Below are 18,814 nucleotides of genomic sequence, written 5' to 3' on the forward strand. Positions count from 1 at the left end.
AACAGTACATTAAAAGGATTATCCATCACGACCAAGTGGGATTCATCCCTGGGATGCAAGGATGGTTCAACATTCGCAAATTGATCAGTGTGATAGATCACATCAACAAGAAAAGAGTCAAGAAGCATATGATCCTCTCAATTGATGCAGAAACAGCATCTGACAAAATACAGCATCCTTTCTTGATTAAAACACTTCAGAGTGTAGGGATAGAGAGGGTACATTCCCCAATCTCATAAAAACCATCTACGAAAAGCCTACAGCAAATATCATTCTCAATGAGGAAAAGCTGAAAGCCTTTCCCTTAAGATCAGGAACATGACAAGGATGCCCACCCTCACCATCATTATTCAACATAGTACTAGAAGTCCTTGCAACTGCAATCAGATAACAAAAAGGGATAAAAGGTATTCAAATCAGCAAAGAAGAAGTCAAACTGTCTCTCTTCACAGATGACATGATACTCTATATGGAAAACCCAAAAGAATCTACCCGAAAACTACTAAAAGTTATAGAGCAATTCAGTAATGTGGCGGGATACAAAATCAATGCTCAGAAATCAGTTGCATTTCTATACACGAACAATGAGACTAAAGAAAGAGAAATTAGGGAATCGATTCTATTTACAATAGCACCAAAAATCATACGATATCCCGGAATTAACTTAACCAGAGAGGTAAAAGATCTATATTCTAGAAAGTACAGATCACTCTTGAAAGACATTGAAGAAGACACAAAAAGATGGAAAAACATTCCATGCCAATGGATCGGAAGAATAAACATAGTTAAAATGTCTATGATACCCAGAGCAATCTACACTTTCAATGCCATCCTGATCAAAATACCAACGACATTTTTCAAAGAGCTGGAACAAACAGCCCTCAAATTTGTGTGGAACCAGAAAAGGCCCCAAATCGCCAAAGAAATGTTGAAAAGGAAAAACAAAGCTGGGGGCATCACGTTGCCTGATTTCAAGCTATACTACAAAGCTGTGATCACCAAGACAGCATGGTACTGGCACAAAAACAGACACACAGACCAATGGAACAGAATAGAGAACCCAGAAATCGACCCTCAGCTCTATGGGCAACTAAACTTTGACAAAGAAGGAAAAAACATTCAATGGATAAAAGACAGTCTCTTCAATAAATGGTGCTGGGAAAATTGGATAGCTATATGTAAAAGAATAATGAGATTGGGGATTTTTTTTTTTACCCCTTCTATCTGATTTAATAGAATTTAGAAGGAAGTTATTGCTTGGTAAAGCAGGAGATGAAAAGTGTGGGATGTCCTTACTAGAAGGATCCATCGGGCCCCTGGTCTCCCTTACTGTACAAAAGCCAACAGAGGGACAGTTGCCTGCCCAGCAACACAGCATGTTGGTGACAGGGCAGATCGAGAGTCAGGCCGGACGTTCTTGACCAGAGAGCCCTTGCTGGCGGTGGGAAGACTCCTGAAAGTGGGAGGTGATACTTAGCATCTATGGGCCCCTGAGTAGGAGGAGTCATGATTTGGCTCGGATTCCTGAAAAGCTCTATAACCCAAACCAGGTGAAAACCCAGCAGCATCCTAACAGAGGGTCCTTAATATTAGAGAATTCATAAAATATAAAAGTTAAAAATAGAGCTACCCTATGACTCAGCAATTGCAGTACTGGGTATTTATGTCAATGATACAGAGGTAGTGAAAAGAAGGGGCATATGTTCATAGCAGCAATGCCCACAAATTCCAAGCTGTGGAAGGAGCCCAGATGTCCTTCAACAGATGAATGGATCAAGAAGATGTGGTTCATATATAAGATGGAATATTACTCAGCCATCAAAAAGGATGAATACCCACCATTTGCATTAGCATGGATGGAACTGGAGGGGATTATGCTAAGTGAAATAAGTCAAGCAGAGAAAGACAATTATCATATGGTTTCACTCATTTATGGAACATAAGAAGTAGGAAGATCAGTAGGAGAAGAAAGGGAAGAAGAAAGGGGGGTTAAACAGAAGGGGGAATGAAGCATGAGAGACTATGGACTCTGGGAAACAGACCGAGGGTTTCAGAGGGGAGAGGTGTGGGGGGATGGGTTAGGCCGGTGATGGGTATTAAGGAGGGCACGTATTGCATGGAGCACTGGGTATTATACGCAAACAATGAATCATGGAACACTACATCAAAAACGAATGATGTACTGTATGGTGACTAACATAACATAATAAAAAATTATTATTAAAAAAAAAAAGAATGTCTGATGCACAACAGACATCCAATACCTGCGAGCTGTTACCACCACTATCACAACTATTGATATGCCTGCAAGTCCGACCATCCTGTATGGTAAGGTTAGACATCTACGAGGCAGACATAGTGTATATGGAAAGCAGTGTTACTCTAGGGGGGTAAATACTTAAGCTATCCTAAAGTACCCCTTCTGAGGCAATAAAGAAATGACCAAAAATCACAAACATTTCAGTACTCTTTTAACTCCTTATAGGTAAGTATGTGATTTTCATACACTCGTGGAGAGCAAGGATTAGCGCTAAGAGAATAGCAATTGTCCTTTTTAACGAGCAAGAGATTATTAGTTGGATTGACAAAGCTGGCAGTAGAGGTCAAAGCATCTGTGTAGCTACACAGTTATGTCCTTTCTTAATAATCTCCATGGCAAACATTAGTGTCTGTTAGCGACAGAGATGTTCTGACAGCACTGTATCAAGGACAAGTGTAAGTGAAGGAACTTTCATCAGATCTTAAAACTGAGCCAATTGTTAGTAGTCAGTTTATCATGTCTTACTTGAATATTTGGGGGCAAAATATTCCTTGCATCATAAATAAACCAAGATTTTTTCCTTTCACCTCTATACTAGCGAAAGAGTTATTATTCCATAGTCATGTATATTTGTCTTGCATGATCCCTCTAGTAATGGCCCAAAGAAGTGTTTAAAATCAACATCATTTTAAACAAAGCAAGGCTATGATTCGCTTATTTTAGCCAGGAGTAGCTGATAAGCCCAGAAGTCATAAACTCTAATATGGGAGATTAGATTATTATTTGGCAAATATTTCTTCTCGCCCCTCTCCCCACCCTCTCTTCTCTGTCCCATGGATATGATATTTGGAGTGAATGATGGACGCCAATGGTATTGACACAGTGTGGGTTTGAAATGCGTCTGTGGCGTTGTGCTCTTCCTGTCTCTTGTCACAGGAAGAGCATTATTTCGTAGCTGCCATTCCAAAGAGGTTGCAAGACGTGTGGTAAAACCAGAACCTGGCCTGCACCTTGGAGATGAACCCAGAACCCAGAACAAGATAGATGAAACCCAGCTCACCACACAGGCTTGGGTAATTAACAGATACTCATCTGTGTTTGGCACTGACTTTGGGATGATTTGTTTCGAGCCCTATGATGGCGGAATTGACTGCTCTGTGTGGTTCTGGCCCAGTGCTACCTTGTGAGGCTTTCCTCAGCTACATTCATCTTCCTGCCTACCTGCCCTCTTATAAGGACCTCCTGAGGTAATTCATATGAAAGCATTTGGCAAACGGTCAAAAACTGTACAATGCAAACAGCATCACCAACCAACCAACTAGCACTTCAATTTTCAGTCATTATTCTGTGTTTCTATGAATTTTCAAATGTTGAAAATTGTACACAAATTGTCAGATTACAAGCACTGTTCTCTGTGTGCCCTTAAAGTCCCAGGGACAGAAGAGAGAAAATCCTACCTTCATCCTACCCTTGGTTCAATCACTTAGTCGTGAATTTCTCACAGTGGTGTGGAATTACTGCTCAGGATGGTTAACGGTGCAAAGCTTAGGCCTGTGCGGGGTCCCACTCCTTCCCTGCGGACACAGTTAACTACTCAAGTACTATGGTCAAGACCCAACTTGAACACAGGAATCAACTTGTCTTGTTTTAGATCAAAACTTCCAATTCTCTGCCACCCTTCCTAAGATCTTGATTTTTAAAGTTTTTGGAAAGATATTTAAAAGTTCAGGGTCAGGAGACACGGAGGACTTTTGCAATGCACAGATGGCACTTACTGTCTGCAGGATATATATAAAACATCACATTATAAATTGAAGAAAGCAATAACAAGTGTATGGCTGGTTTATGGTACTATAAATGGTATGTAACAACTCAAGCGTGCCATTTTTAAAGAGCTGACAATTCTTTCAGTACCTGGAGAGTTAACCATGTCTTCATGTGATTCTGTTCTCACTCTTGGGTTGAATTTCTAATTCTTTCTTAGACATGATTTTAACCAAATCACATACATTGGACAGTATAAAAGGATTTTAGTTCTTTTCTGGGGGTTGGGGCAGTAGGATTATTGAAGAGATGGGGAAATCTTTATTCAGTGACTGGTATGCCACATCAACCTTGGTGAGATGAGGTGTGGATAATGCCCCAACTAGATTTTTACAAAATTCCAAGAGTGAGAACAATGAAACTAGCCTACTTAGGATTTTGTTCTGTTTTGTTTTGATAAGGCTATACAGTCCAAAGAACTTCATTTCTCCTTAAAATTTAAGTCTTATTACATTTTCTCTGGCATTTTCTAGATACTCCGCTAGTCTCCATCATTCTTGATGCCCTCTAGTGAAAATACATGGGAAATTCTTCCAGCAGATAAAGAGAAAATCAGTACAGACTGTCCCCACTTTGCAACACAATGGGTTTCTATAAATTATAGAGATATTCATCCCCATAGGTCTGCCTACTGGGGAGGAACAGAATTTTTTATAGTGTTGAGTGATTATCAAGCTTTTTGGTTGTTTCTTTCTTTCTTTTTAAGATTTTATGTATTTATGTATTTATTTATTTATTTAGAGTGCACACAGGTGAGGGGAGAGCCAGAGGGAGAGAGAATCTCAAGCTGACTCTGTGCTGAGCATGGAGGTGGATGCGGGGCTCGATCTCATGGCCCTGAAATCATGACTTGAGCTGAAATTAAGAGTTGGATGCTTAACTGACTGAGCCACCCATGTGCCCCCTTATTTTTATTTTATAGCATTGGCCACTTCTATGACTATTTCATATCAGATCCTTGGTCCACTCTATTCTCCATGTCTATGGCATCTCTGCTCACTGGTGTGAGAATAATTTCCCCCAAGTCCAGACTTGCCATTATAGACCCTTCTCAATGCAGAGCTGTAGATGGAAACTCCCAATCAAGAGGACTTCACACTTGAGGTGAAACCTCTCTCCATCTCGGCAATTGGTCTGTGACTTTTTGTAGCCAGCCAGTGGGTCCTTCTGAAAACAGAAAACAGCAACTACCTTCCTTGATCAAAAACCTTCCCTGCTTATTGATCCTTCTTGCATTTCAAATAAAATCCTAACTCCTCACCTTGGCCTTCTAGAACCCAACAGTCAGAATCATCTGTGGCTCTTCATGGTCACACTTCTCCAGCCACACTGACCTGTAATCTATTTCCTAACGGTCTCTCCTTGAGCACATAAGCTCCCCATGGAAAGGGGTTTGTCTGCTTTACTCACCACTGTGTCTTTGGCACCTACAACGCTGCCTGGTGCCGAGTGGAGCACTCGACAAGAATCCGAGCCCTGAAAGAATCTGAAGCACGTTGCTGCTGACTGAATGTGGCCTCTCCATGTTGACACGCTCTCTCCCACTTGCAGGCACCAGTGACCTCCCCCAGCATAACTGCCACAATCAGAGAAGTGAGGAAGTAAAGGCATTCTGCCCTTCCTGTTATGTTTAACCTTTGCTAAAACTTCTTCTGCTCTATGAAGTTCACCTCATTCATAAATTCACTGATTAACTGGCTTTTTCACTATGTGACCAGAGTTGCATTTATTGGTGGGAGGAGGAACTGCAGAGTTGGAGAAGGTGGTGGTTGGTGGTGGGTGGAGAGAGTCTGAATGTCCTAAGCCTTGGGTCAGGCAGACCCACAGTTTTAAGCAATAAAATCCGAGATAAGAGTGAGATATTTGCATAATAATTTTTAAAGTCCATTTTTATAACTGTCACATAGTTATACCCTTGTATACCCAGATGTCACCCATGATCATCACAGTTGCTATCAGTTAAAAAAAAAAAAGACATAAAAAAACAATTCTTGAGATAAAGCATACAGGATGACTGGGAAAGGAAATACCAGGCAGAGGACACTATGGTCCAAAATATTATTTTGTAGTTACATGCTCTTAGCAGTGTAAAAGCACTTTTATATCAATTATACAGCTAGCCCAAATCTTCTTAAAAATAGGTGGAATATAAGTAAATACAAAGCAATAAAGAGAATGTAAAAAATAGATTATCTCATTTAAATTCCACAGGACTTTGTGAGCTGGATGAAGCAGACACGATTCTTCTGGAAGAGCAGGAAGAGGTTTCTGCACATCCACAAAAGTCCCCTGACTGAAGGTGTGGTCTCTGCAGGACAACATGTTGGCATGAAGATGTCCTCCTTTCGACCTTCCTGCACTGAATACCCCCCACAACAATTTCTGCTGCTTCCATAGCTTTCCCATCACCTTCTTAAAGGCTGGGGGAAAAGCCAAGAGTGGGAATCAAGGCTAAGGGTCCAACCTTCCTTAGGGCTGCAAATCATGAAACTGGGCAATTCCCATAATATGTACTAAGGACTGCACGTCTGAAGGTAAACATCCACGGGGGGCATTTTGGAGCTCACAATTTATTGGAAGCACAGGGTTAAAGGGATAGAGGCTGGTTCTGGTAACTACAAGAAGGTATAGATCTTTTCCAAGATGCCACAAGGCAGGGCTGAGGACAGCCTGACAATTCTCCCTCATGCCCCTATGTTTGCATTTAGGGAAACCCATTTAAAGGAAGGCACAAGCATGGGTGAGAATGCCAGGCTGGGGACTGCAAGACCCGGGATTGAGTTTTGTCTCTGTTACATCCTTGAGACAGAGCCTTGGGCAAGCCACACAATCTCTCTGAGTTTCAGTTTCTTGTCTGTAAAATGGGACAACATTTTTAGGGCAACAACATTACAACTCAGGGTTATTCTAAATACCAATCGAGGTAATATATTAATGTGCTTTGTAAATAATAAAATACAACATAAAATGTAAGGTGTTATCACCACAGCATCCTATTTTAAAATAATTCACATCTTCCTTCTGGAATTAAGTCTGGATTTGGCTTTTGGGCCCCAGTCAGGCTTGTGAAATAGGCAGGACTTGAGGAGAAATTCTTCACCTTATTACAAAACCTTAGTACAACTAAGTCCATATTTACCTATCTATATTTTTAAACTTTAATTTCTTTTTTCATTATTCTGGTACTCTGCTCATACTCTTTTTTCCTGTCTTATAAAAAAATTATTTAAGTATAGTTGACGTACAACGTTACGTTAGTTTCAGGTGGACGACAAAATTCAACATCTCTCTATACATTAATGCTATGCTCATGTGGTGGCCATCCGTCCCCAAATAATTCTACTACAATGCAATTGACTATGTTCCCTATTGTACCTTTTATCCCTGTGACTTACTCATTCTATAACTAGAAGCCTGTATCTCCCACTCCCCTTTGCCCAACTCCCCGTACCATCCCTCTGGCAACCATCAGTCTGCTCTCTGTACTTATGGGTCTGCTTCTGCTTTTTATTTATTCATTTGTTTTTTATTTTTTCAAGTTTTTACTTAAACTTCAGTTAGTTAACATATACTGTAATATTAGTTTCAGATGTAGAATTTAGTGATTGATCACTTATACACGACACTCAGCGCTCATCACAGGTGACCTCCTTAATAGCCATCACCCATTTAACCCATCCCCTGCCCACCACCCATTCAGTAACGCTCCACATTTAAGTGAAATCCTATGGTATTGTCTTTCTCTGTTTGTAACTAAGTCCATATTTAAATGTTGCCTTCAAGGTCAATGTGTCTGTGGGCTTAGTTTTGGGCATAAAATGTTTAAAATACTACCATTCTGCAATTTGCCTCCAAAGGCAAATTCTTTTATTTCACTTCATTCATTGAAAAACATTTTATTTTCATCAAATCTTCTTTAATCAGACTCTTGCATTAGATAACTTTCTCTTAGGAATAATATAATCACTTTAGAAATGCTCTGTTCTCTTGCTTGATTTGGGAACATAGATTTATTTTAGTCTAAATTTTATTAGTTTTAATTGTTTCTGGTCTAGCAACATTTTTTTTTCTTCCTGAAAGTGCCTTCCTTTTTTAAACTCCTGAATAATAACCTGTTATTAATGGAATGCTGTTGAATGGCCCCTTTTGTCAGAAGCACTTAAGAGATGAATAAAAGTATCATACATGGAGTCTACATGTTATTTTGAGGCCAAACTATCTTTATTTGTTTATTTATTTTTGAGAGAGAAAGAGAGAGACAGTGTATAGAGTGGGGAGGGGCAGAGGGAGACAGAGAATCTTAAGCAGGCTCCATACCTAGTGTGGAGCCTGATGTGGACACGATCTCATGACCCTACGTATGCTGGAAAAAAGAGCACTGAACGGAAGCCCAGGAAGACCTGGGATCTACTTCCACCTCTGACACTAACTTTGGAGAAACCCCTTAACATCTCTGGTCTTGGGTTCCTAACCTGACAAAGGAGAGAGCAGGACTGGATGCCTCCTGGAGCTTCTTCCAGCTTTAGTGTTCAATTTGCTTAAGCAGTTACAGCAGAACCAAAACAGTGCTTGTGCTCCCAGCCCCAAAGGTTTTCCTCGATGTGAGGAAATTTCAAAGTCTTCTCGGCGTCCTCCGTCACCTGCCCTGATTCTACCAGCCTGGAGAGCCTCCCATGTCTACCTGTGTTCTACCCTGATTTAGGATGACCACAGTTCTGCAAAGCCCAAACAACACATCAAATATGTAGGCAAGATGTGTTTTTTTTTTTAAAATATTAATGCTAAGTCTGTCTTATATAACAAAGAATTTCAAGTATCACTTCATCAGGGACACAGAAGCCGTGTTGCCTCTGTCAATGCAAAGTAGCGGCAGGCAAAGCAGGCAGGAGAAAGCGATCCTGGGGTTCACACGGAGAAGACTCTTACTATTTCAGGGAAACCGAGGCACAGAGCATTATGCAAAAGTGTCCTGTTACTGAGTAACTATGAGACAAGTGAAAGTAAATTTGTCTTAATTTTACAGTGGACTTTAACTTTTTGTTAGGGAACGGGGCTTGGCTTGTTTAGAATCTAATCAGAGGTGACAGAATTACTGAAGTGCTAAGAATAACCTCTCACCTCTGAGGCTGGCCCACAGCAAGCATCCTGAGCTTGGTGATAAAAGTAGACCCTCTGATATAAGAGAGAGGGAGAGGGGGGAGAAGCAGGAGGAGGTAGAAGAAAGAGAAAGGGAGGGAGAGACCTCTACTTTTAAGACCATATACCACAGAACGCCAAGGGTGAGGGAAGAGAAACGGGAAAGCAATCAAGTTCAAAAAACCAGACCCACTTTCCACTTCTTTAAAGAGCACCTCCCACAGTCAGACTCCTTAACCTATGTAACACACACACACACACACGCACGCACACACACACACACACGTATGCGTATGTGTGTGCACGTGTGTCTTACATATATACTTATTTATTTTAATGCGGCCGTGGCCTGTCCCAGCTGCCTGGTTGCTATTGGAGTAAGCGAATTCTCATAGAAGGTTAAGGAATGAGGTTAAGGAATTCGGTGTCAGCATAAGCGTAAGAGCAGAAGAGGATACAGACTAAATACTAAAGACTAAGAACCAGTTGTTATCTAATTCTTTTAAATTTTTGGCTATCGTTCTTAAAAATGTTTCTATAGTTTTGCTCTACTTTCCAAGGGAAAGCTAGGTTCAGTTCTCTGCTAAAACAGAGAAGTTGAGAAGGTAAAGTCATTTTATTTATGACACATTTTGTCATCTCTCTCCTGGACTCCTGTCCCAGGCTCTAAGCTGGTCTCCCTGCTTGTGCTTGGGCCCCCCCATTCTCAGCACAAGAGACAGAGAAATCTTACTAAAATGCAACCCAGATTACATGCAGCCTTGTTCAAAATCTTCCAGTACTTTCTGTCTGATTCAGAGTAAAGGGTGAAGGACTCCTGCTGGCACTGTGCCTGTTGCCTCTGACCTGATTTTATACCCTCTTCTTCCCACTGTAGGGCCTTTGTATTTGCGGTTCTCTCTGTCTGGAAATTCTGCAAATATCTCCATGGCGCTCTCTCTCTCTCTCTCTCTCTATCTCATGTCCTTGAATCAAATGTCATCTTTTCAGTGAGGTCTTCCTTGATTCATTTACAATTTAAAACTGTGAGGTGCCCCTTTCCCTGGCACTTCCTGATCCCATTTCTTGCTCTATTTTCCTCCGGAGTACTCATAGCCACTTAATCTACAATGCATTTTATGTATTATAGGTCTCTCCTATCAGGATCTCGTGTGTTTTTTTCACTGCAATATCCCCACTGCCCAGCCACATAAATGGTGCTCAATAAATATTGTTGAATTAATAAATTGGACTTATTCTACAGAAATTCACCATAAGGATAAGTTAATTAAAAAAAACACTGAAAAAGACCTTGTAGATAATTAGATTAGAATATGTTAAAACCAAGAGACTCAGATTTTAACTTTATTCATGATCTAGATCACAGCTATAAAATAATCCATTTGGAAACAGTTTTCCCTTTATATATATATATATATCTATATATATCTATATATATATATATACATACACACACACACACACATAGATCTCTAATAACAACTGATCTTTTAAAATATAATGACTGTATTGTTCTCAACTATCATAGCTTTTTTTCTCAGGGCAAATTTATTCTGTTAAGCAAGAAAAGTAAGATATGAAAGTGAGGATTATTTTCAAAATTGCTTTCTTCAATGTATAAAGAAGCCATAGAAATTGATAAGAAAATGACACATAACTCAACTGTAAATTGGGCAAAAGATATTAACTGTTCCCAGAAAAGGAAATGAAAGTGATCTTGAAACACGAAAAGATGCTCAACCTCGTCATAAAAAGGAGCATGAGATTAAAAATTGTTTTGAGATTCCTTTTGTCACCTAACAGATTGGTAAAATCTGAAAGTGTGGCTGTAGCCTGTGGAGTGGAGAAGCAGCATTCTCATGTGTTTGCTGGTTACAGAGCCAACGGGCACCATCCCTTTGGACAATCTGACAGTGTTCAAAATTATAATTGTATGTATTTATTGATTCTTTAACCCTATTTCTGGTAATTTATCCATCACATGTACCTCATACATGTGACACGTATATATAGGTGTGTAAATATGTACAGGGTTATGATATTTATAATAGCAAAAGTCTGGAAACAACCCAAAGGCCCATAAATAGGGAATAGGTTAAAATTCATACAATGGAAAACAATGCAGCTATAAGCCCCACTGGCCTCCTCTATACAGTGATATGAGAAGACCCATAGGATGCATTGAGACAAGCAAGATCCAGAATTGTGTTTAATACTGGAAATAGAAAATATATATATATATATACATAATTTCCTACAATTACATAAAGGAAAGAAACATTAGAAACTAATAAAATGGGGATGGTGTGAGGGCAGTGGTTCTGAGGAAGTGAGAAGATGGCAGACAGGGTTGGGGAGGCTTTATACCATGCTTCTTTTTCATATTGTTTGATATCCTGAATTGCTTAAATTTATTAGCTATTAAAAATTAAGCAAAGTATGTATAACCTAGCAATCATACTCCTTGGTATTTTCCCCAAGGAACTGGAAGCTGATGTCCACACAAAAACCTGCCCACAAGTGTTTATAGCATCTTTATTCATAATTGCCAAAACTTAAAACAATCAAGATGTCCCTCAGGAGGTGAATGGATACATAAACTGTAATATACCACGGTAATGAAATATTTAGCACTAAGAGGAAAGCAGCTATCAAGCCATGAGGAAACATGAAGGCAACTTGAGTCAACTTTACTAAGTGAAAGAAGCCAATCTGAAAAGGCAACACCCTATATGAGTCCAACTTTATGACATTCTGGAAAAGGCAAAACTATGGAGACAATAAAAAAAAAAAAAGTGGTTGCCAGGGGTGGGGAGGAATGATAGGCAGAGCACAGAGGATCTTTTAGGGCAGTGAAACTACTCTGTAGGACACTATAATGGTGCGTAGATGTCATTAGACATTTGTCCAAACCCACAGAAATTAATCACACAACACCAAGAGTGAACCCTAACGTGTACTGTGAACTGTGGATGATAATGCTGCATCAATTTAGGTTCAACAAACTGGAACAGATGTGCCACTGTCGTGGGAGCTGTTGGTAATGGGGAGGCTGTGCATGTGCTGGGGCAGGGGTATGGAGAAATCTCTGTACCTTCTGCTCAATTCTGCTGTGAGGCTAAAACTGCTCTAAAAAAATGAAATCTATTAAACAAAACAAAACAAAGTACGTCCTTAAGGTTCAGATTCTCTTGCTTTCCCTCAGACTTTCTAAGGCACTCCCTGGGGGGCCGAATAAGGCGGTGCAGAGTGAAGGTCCGGGAGGCCAGAGACGAGGGACCCCTGATGATCTGATTAAGTGCTGCATGAAAGGACTCACAGGTTTGCTTCCTTTGCCACAGTCTAGTACCTTGTCTTCCCTTGGCACCTCTCAAGCTAACTCAGGAAACATTTATCATGTCTACTGTGCCCCACAAACTCCAAGCTTTGCCTGGAATATCTTTCTTGTTTGTCAGCACCCATGCCGTTCACCATCTAAACACATCATTCTTCTGGTCCCCCATTACCTTCTATGTATTAAGTGTCTGTAACGGTACTTGTACATAATATCAAATAACTTAAACATATATAGCCTAATTTATATGTGTCTACCCCGGAAAAGTCATGTAAATAGTATCTGTTTTAAACATTCAGTATAATTCAGAGCAACAAATATTTACTGAACACCAAAATATGAACTATGCACAGTCCCTGATCTCATGAGGTTCCCAATCTGTTAGCTTGACTTGCACTACATCACAGGACTTCCCAGAACACATTTAATAAATGTTTTTGTATGTTGTTGATGGAGATTAATTCTGTTCACACCAAAATAAACAGTGCAGAATCTTGGCAGGCCAAACAACTGTCCTAATTATTCCTCTCTGCATCTAACTTTATTCATTCAAAATCTTTTCGTAGTGTCCTCTGATTTCTATTTTCCCAGGACTTAAGATTTTAGATGCCAACATGGGGAAGCTAACCTTCTTTCACAGCCCACATCTGGAACATCTACAAAGAGCTGTGTTCCCAGACTCCATTAGGGACAGCTGGAGCAGTTACAGGGTGCTTCTCGCTTGGTTAAAAAAGGAAGGAAAAATCCATCTTAAATTGTTAAGTTTCTACAGTCTTTCAGAACATAGAAGTCACTTAAAATTTTCAGTTAAAGTACAAAGAGTCCTTGGGGCAGCCCAAGAAGATAGAAGAATTCTCAGCACACTATACACTTTCAGAAGAAAAATACTGAGAATAAAAATAGTTTCCCAACTCAGTCATTCTTTGGGATTGATAATTTATTCCTGATGGTGCCCCAAAATACGGGAAGAGAAGCAAGAGAATAAACTTGGCTCCCATAACAGAAATTATTCATAGCTCTTTTCCTTCATAAAATAATGGACTATTAGATCTTCCATAAAATCCCTTTCAGTAATTTTATAGTAGGTCTGTACTTTATAAGCCATATTTTGTAACAGAGAAAAAGAAAAAAAAAAGAGAAATATTTTACAATAATTCATTCCATTGATTTTTACTAAATTTCCAATTCCAAACCTTTCATCTCTCCTATAAAAATTAAATTACCACATTTCAGATCCTTTTCCTAGTATAATTATTAAAAATGAAAGTTTCTTGACTGCCATCTATTGGTGAAGGAAAAAGTGACAACTTATTTAAAAAGTGCATTTTCTCTCAGATTTTCCAGTTTAGAGGTTTAAATATTTTACATTAAAAAAGATTGCATGCTGTACAACAGACATGCAGAACATTTTATGTGTTTAAACTCAAACTAATGGACTATATATCACTAGTTTAAAAAAATAAATCAAAATGTAAAGTTTTCATTTTTACAATGTAATACTTTTCCTGGTATTGTTTCAAGAAGTCACACAGAAAGATGATAGGACCCTGATTTAAATTTTGTTTTATAGACAGAGATGCTAGTATAACCAATGATGATATGGTTACATTATTAGCCAGTCAACTCAAATGAGGTACATACAGTGAAAACCTCTTAAAAGGAATGTCATTAATTCTATCTTTACAAACAAATAAATTGTAAAAACAAAGGACAACTCCACTAGTAGGTAGAATATACAATAGCAAGGAACCAGAATTTTTTCAAGGTAGAATATATAAATCTGAGGGGAAAATGTATATCTTCACTCAGCATACAGGAAGCAGTTAGTTATTTGAAATTAATGAAACATACCTGGCTTAAAATGTGGTAAAGAATGAACTCCAGGCCACGTGTCCTCATTTGGCGTTCCAAGAACCTAGGGGAGAGCAGGAAATTGTGGAAACAGACTTATTATTTCCAAAGCACTCAAAATTCTCCAGTGTAGAAAACAGTACACTGCTTATGATGAAACTCTGGATTTTTTTTTTTTCCATGATCGTGTGCCAGGGATTTTATTTCAGTAAAAACAAACCACAAACTAAAAGCTAAAGAGCCACCCAAGATGAATGTCTGCGTTTTAACAAATGCAGCTGAACGCAGGCAGTGAAATCTGCTGCATTTTATCAACTCCAAACTTAGTAAGTAGGCTTAGGACTCCAGCGGTAAGCTGTCATCTCCATGGAACTGAATCAAGTATGCGTGTGTCCCTCATGATTCTTGCATGAGCTTTTATCCTTTCCTCCAGCATCAGATGTCTCATCATTTAGCAGTTCTACAAATTCTGTCATTCCTTCCCCCGCATCCTCTGAGCATCACGATGTTTCAAAGAAGCAGGACAGGCAGCCTGGGATGCTCATTCTCGATGAGCTACACTGCTCATTTCAGGTAACATCTTTATGTGGCTTCGAATTTCCTCATCCCCTCCCCCCAATACTGTCCTCCCTCTACACACATTTTCACCTTCTTTCCCCATTTCTTTTTCTACCACCATGATGTCTGATCTGGTTGAAGGAATTACAGGGCAACTGCAGCTCACACAGAACTGGGTTTGCCCCATGCGAACATCCAGGTCCTCCGAAGGCTGCTGCTACACTCCGTGGTCACGGTCAATCACCACTCGAGAACAGTGGAGTTGGAGGGTTTAAGAGCCCAGACCCTGGGGCGCCTGGGTGGCACAGCGGTTGAGCGTCTGCCTTCGGCTCAGGGCGTGATCCCAGTGTTGTGGGATCGAGCCCCACATCAGGCTCCTCCGCTATGAGCCTGCTTCTTCCTCTCCCACTCCCCCTGCTTGTGTTCCCTCTCTCGCTGGCTGTCTCTATCTATGTCAAATAAATAAATAAAATCTTTAAAAAAAATAAAATAAATAAAAATAAAAAAATAAAAAAAAAAAAAAGAGCCCAGACCCTGGAAACAGATTCCTTGGGTTCAAATCCTTGCTCCCCTCCTTACTAGTCATGTGACCACAGGCAAGAAATAATCTCACTGAGGTTCCTCACTGAATTGAGCTCTCACTTCCCTCCTTTATAACCTGGGGGTGACAATAGCACCCACCTCACTTGTGGTGAAAGACAACGTGGCAGGAGTAAGCACTATGTAAGTATTAGATATTATTCCAAGTGACCCTAGAAAACAGGGGCATGTTGGGGCGGCACTAGCCACGTGGGAGAATCTGGGGCCCAACACCAAATGTAACTCAAGCCGTGACGGACCAACATGCATAGTCCAACAGGTGAGAAAGGGCAGGAGGTGAAACCAGACACTGGCAAAAGAGGAGGAATGGCGGATATCACGGGAGGGAATTAAGCACATTCACTTTCTCGGAGCGTTAGCAGATACTGCTGTGCAGTAAGGAAATGCAGAGCTTTGAGTATTTGTGGGTTTGTTTACTAGGGGGACGGGGCTGTCCTATCAGAGTGGCAAACACGCAGCGAGTGCTTCCCTCACTCCCTCCTTCTCTGGTGAGTCGGGATTAAATACACGTATTATGTTCCCCAATGGGCTCTGGGATGAGATAATACAATTCTTTTCAATTGTAACCGATGCATTTTGCAAGCACAATCAGCAGGAATGTTAACAGGCACATCTCCACAAGGGAGGCCACACTAGGGCAGTCAGTGAAGGCAGGCAGGCGAGAGGGCTGGGGCAGGGGGCTGCGGGACAGGAAAGGAGACGGACACCCTGTCTGACACGAACCACTGCGGTAACGGTGTCTGCAAAAGGCACTTCCCCCTTCTTTTCACTAACTCCGACGAGTACTTCAAGACAGGGAGACAGCCAGCCGTGCGGGCGGCGCACGGCTCATCTGAGGAATGCTCCCCTTTGCGCTTCCACGGAAGTCTGCACGAAGGACGTGAAGGACTTGAGCAACTAAAGGGAGGAATTTTCGGCTCAAAATCACGACTTGATCACAATCAATCCATCACCTAGGACGCAGACCCTCTGAAGGTTTTATAAACCACGGAAAGTCCAGCCAGAACGTGAACCTTGTTCTCTCGCTTGGGGTGAAGGTACGGTTGTTACCCTGACTGTACACAATGTCTCTACAATGTTTGTGTTACCAAAACTCTTTCACAGGCACTAGCCCCAGCCATACTCAGTGTTCTGCTTCAAAGTGATTATCAAATATTGTGGCCGTTTCATAAAAGTCACCTGCAAAGAGAAAATACTTCAGTGCTTTTTTGAGTTCTTGTAGCGCGGACTGACGAAGACTCCACACCTCAGATTCTCCCGCCTACAACCCGTGGGCCATTTGTGCAAGAAATACAAGGTGGCTAGAAAGTGGGCAAAGGAAAAGAAGTATTAAAAATCAGTCTTTCTCCCCGCGAAAGCCTTTTCGGGAAGGCAATCTGGCTCAACTGCATGGTTACAGAGGACTGGTGATTTGTGCCCGGCAGAAAATGGGGGCACGTTGTCTCTGGCGGCAGATTTTCGTTTCTATTAACTAAGACATTCCACAACCAGGACACGGTTAGCTTAGAAAGGGAGGTATTCTCTAAAAGTAAATAAATAAAACGGGGCAGAAGAAAATAGCACCACCGACCTTTCACACATTCGTCCCACACGTGCAAATAGGCAGGCTGGTAACATCTGAAGCGGCTTTCAGTCTTAAAGTGACAGACACGCTAAAACGTCTTCTACAAGGTCATTCAAGAAGCTTCACCTGACACCTGTGCCCATGGTTGGTACGTCTCCCTGCTCCTTTATTGGTCCACGTCTGCACTGGGCTAACATTTACTGTGCTCCTCACAGAAGACAGAAGGATAAGACGGGGCCTCTGCCTGGAGGTGCTCCCGCTCTGTGAGCCAGATGAGCGGGGGCAGCGGTGGGCTGCCTTCAACACAAGTGCTTTCTCAGAAGTGTGGGCACAGGGAGCTGAGAGCCTGAAGTGGGGGTGTGCCTGAGGCTCCCTGGGGCCGGGGAGAACAGCTGCATGGCAGAGGGAACACTGAGTAATAGTTGGCCACGTGCACAAAAGGGGTGTGGGGGAGGGGGTGGGTAGTGCCAGCAGAGAACTCTGGTTATAAGGAAGGACTATGTCAAAATACTTTCAGTTCTCCAAATTCCCCTGCTGCTCATGCCCGTGCTTTCTCACAGTGCTTTCCTCGTCGGGAATGCCCTGCCCACGACTGGCCAGGTTAACTCCTACCTTTTTCTCTGGCTTTAGCTCACAAGCCACCGTTTCCTGAAAGACTTTCTGGTCCAAGATCCTCATAACCTCTGAGGGCTTTGTACAGGATTCTTACAGGACCTACCCACTGCCTTACAGTTGTTACATTACTGGCCTGTCTCCGCACTGCACCGTAGACCTCCGAGTGGAGACTGCAGTGTTCCTATCTTTAGATCCCTAGGGTCTACTCTGTGCCTGACACCAAATATGCACTCAGTACATGTTGACTGAATGAGCGAATGGCGTGTCTGGATTATAGCGTGAAGTTTGGTGTTACTGGATTGTTGGCTGGGTTATGGAAGGGGAGGCTAGGGCCAGGGAACGCATAAGTGGAGACTGCATTTTATCTCTGCCTCAGGTTTTCTCAGACTACAGGTCACATGACCCCCTGGGAGATTGTAAATTTTACAGAGTGTTGACATCAGCATTTTTCTGAAGATGAATGTAACAAGTAATATCAGAAGGTAACATACATGTTAAAGACAATGTTTTATGAAAATTTATTGACATTATATCTCTGTCTGTATATGTGTACTCTATGAGTCATGACATAGTATGTATTCCCTGGGGCGCCTGGGTGCTCAGTCAGTTAAGCGTCTGCCTTCAGCTCAGGTCATGATCTCAGGGTCCTGGGATCGAGCCCCACGTCGGGATCCCTGCTCAGTGGGGAGTCTGCTTCTCCCTCTCCCTCTGTCCCTCCCCCCTCAACTCTTGCACATGCATGCTCTCTCTCTCTCTCTCAAATAAATAAAATCTTTAAAAAATGATTTCTTACCATTTAAGAGCCATTTTATAGGGAATAAAAGTTATTAGCTAAAAATCAAGAATGTAGGCGATAAAACAAATTTGGGGGCTGGGGGCAATGAGTTTAATTTTAGATCTATTGAATGGTAGAAAGGCCTGCAGATCAAGATAGGGGGTGTGTAAAGAGCAGCTGGAAATACAGATACAGATCTCAGGAGAGGGATTAAAGTTGAGAAAAACATTTCGAACTCTTTAGCATATTTATGGTAATAGAAAGCAAAAGCCAAAACACAAGCTACAAAATCGTCTT

At 41.2% G+C, this 18,814-nt stretch overlaps 1 protein-coding gene across 1 annotated transcript in view; it reads right to left on the bottom strand.

Annotated features, from left to right (window-relative positions):
* Positions 1 to 18,814, bottom strand: part of CDK14 (cyclin dependent kinase 14) — a 544,514-nt gene that overhangs the window by 151,348 nt on the left and 374,352 nt on the right. The window contains exon 11 of the mRNA XM_040644288.1: positions 14,406 to 14,469. Within this exon, the coding sequence (XP_040500222.1) occupies positions 14,406 to 14,469 (64 nt within the window). The remainder of the gene's footprint in view (positions 1 to 14,405; positions 14,470 to 18,814) is intronic.

Source organism: Ursus maritimus, unplaced genomic scaffold, assembly GCF_017311325.1.
Source record: "Ursus maritimus isolate PB19 unplaced genomic scaffold, ASM1731132v1 scaffold_3, whole genome shotgun sequence".
NCBI lineage: Eukaryota > Metazoa > Chordata > Mammalia > Carnivora > Ursidae > Ursus > Ursus maritimus.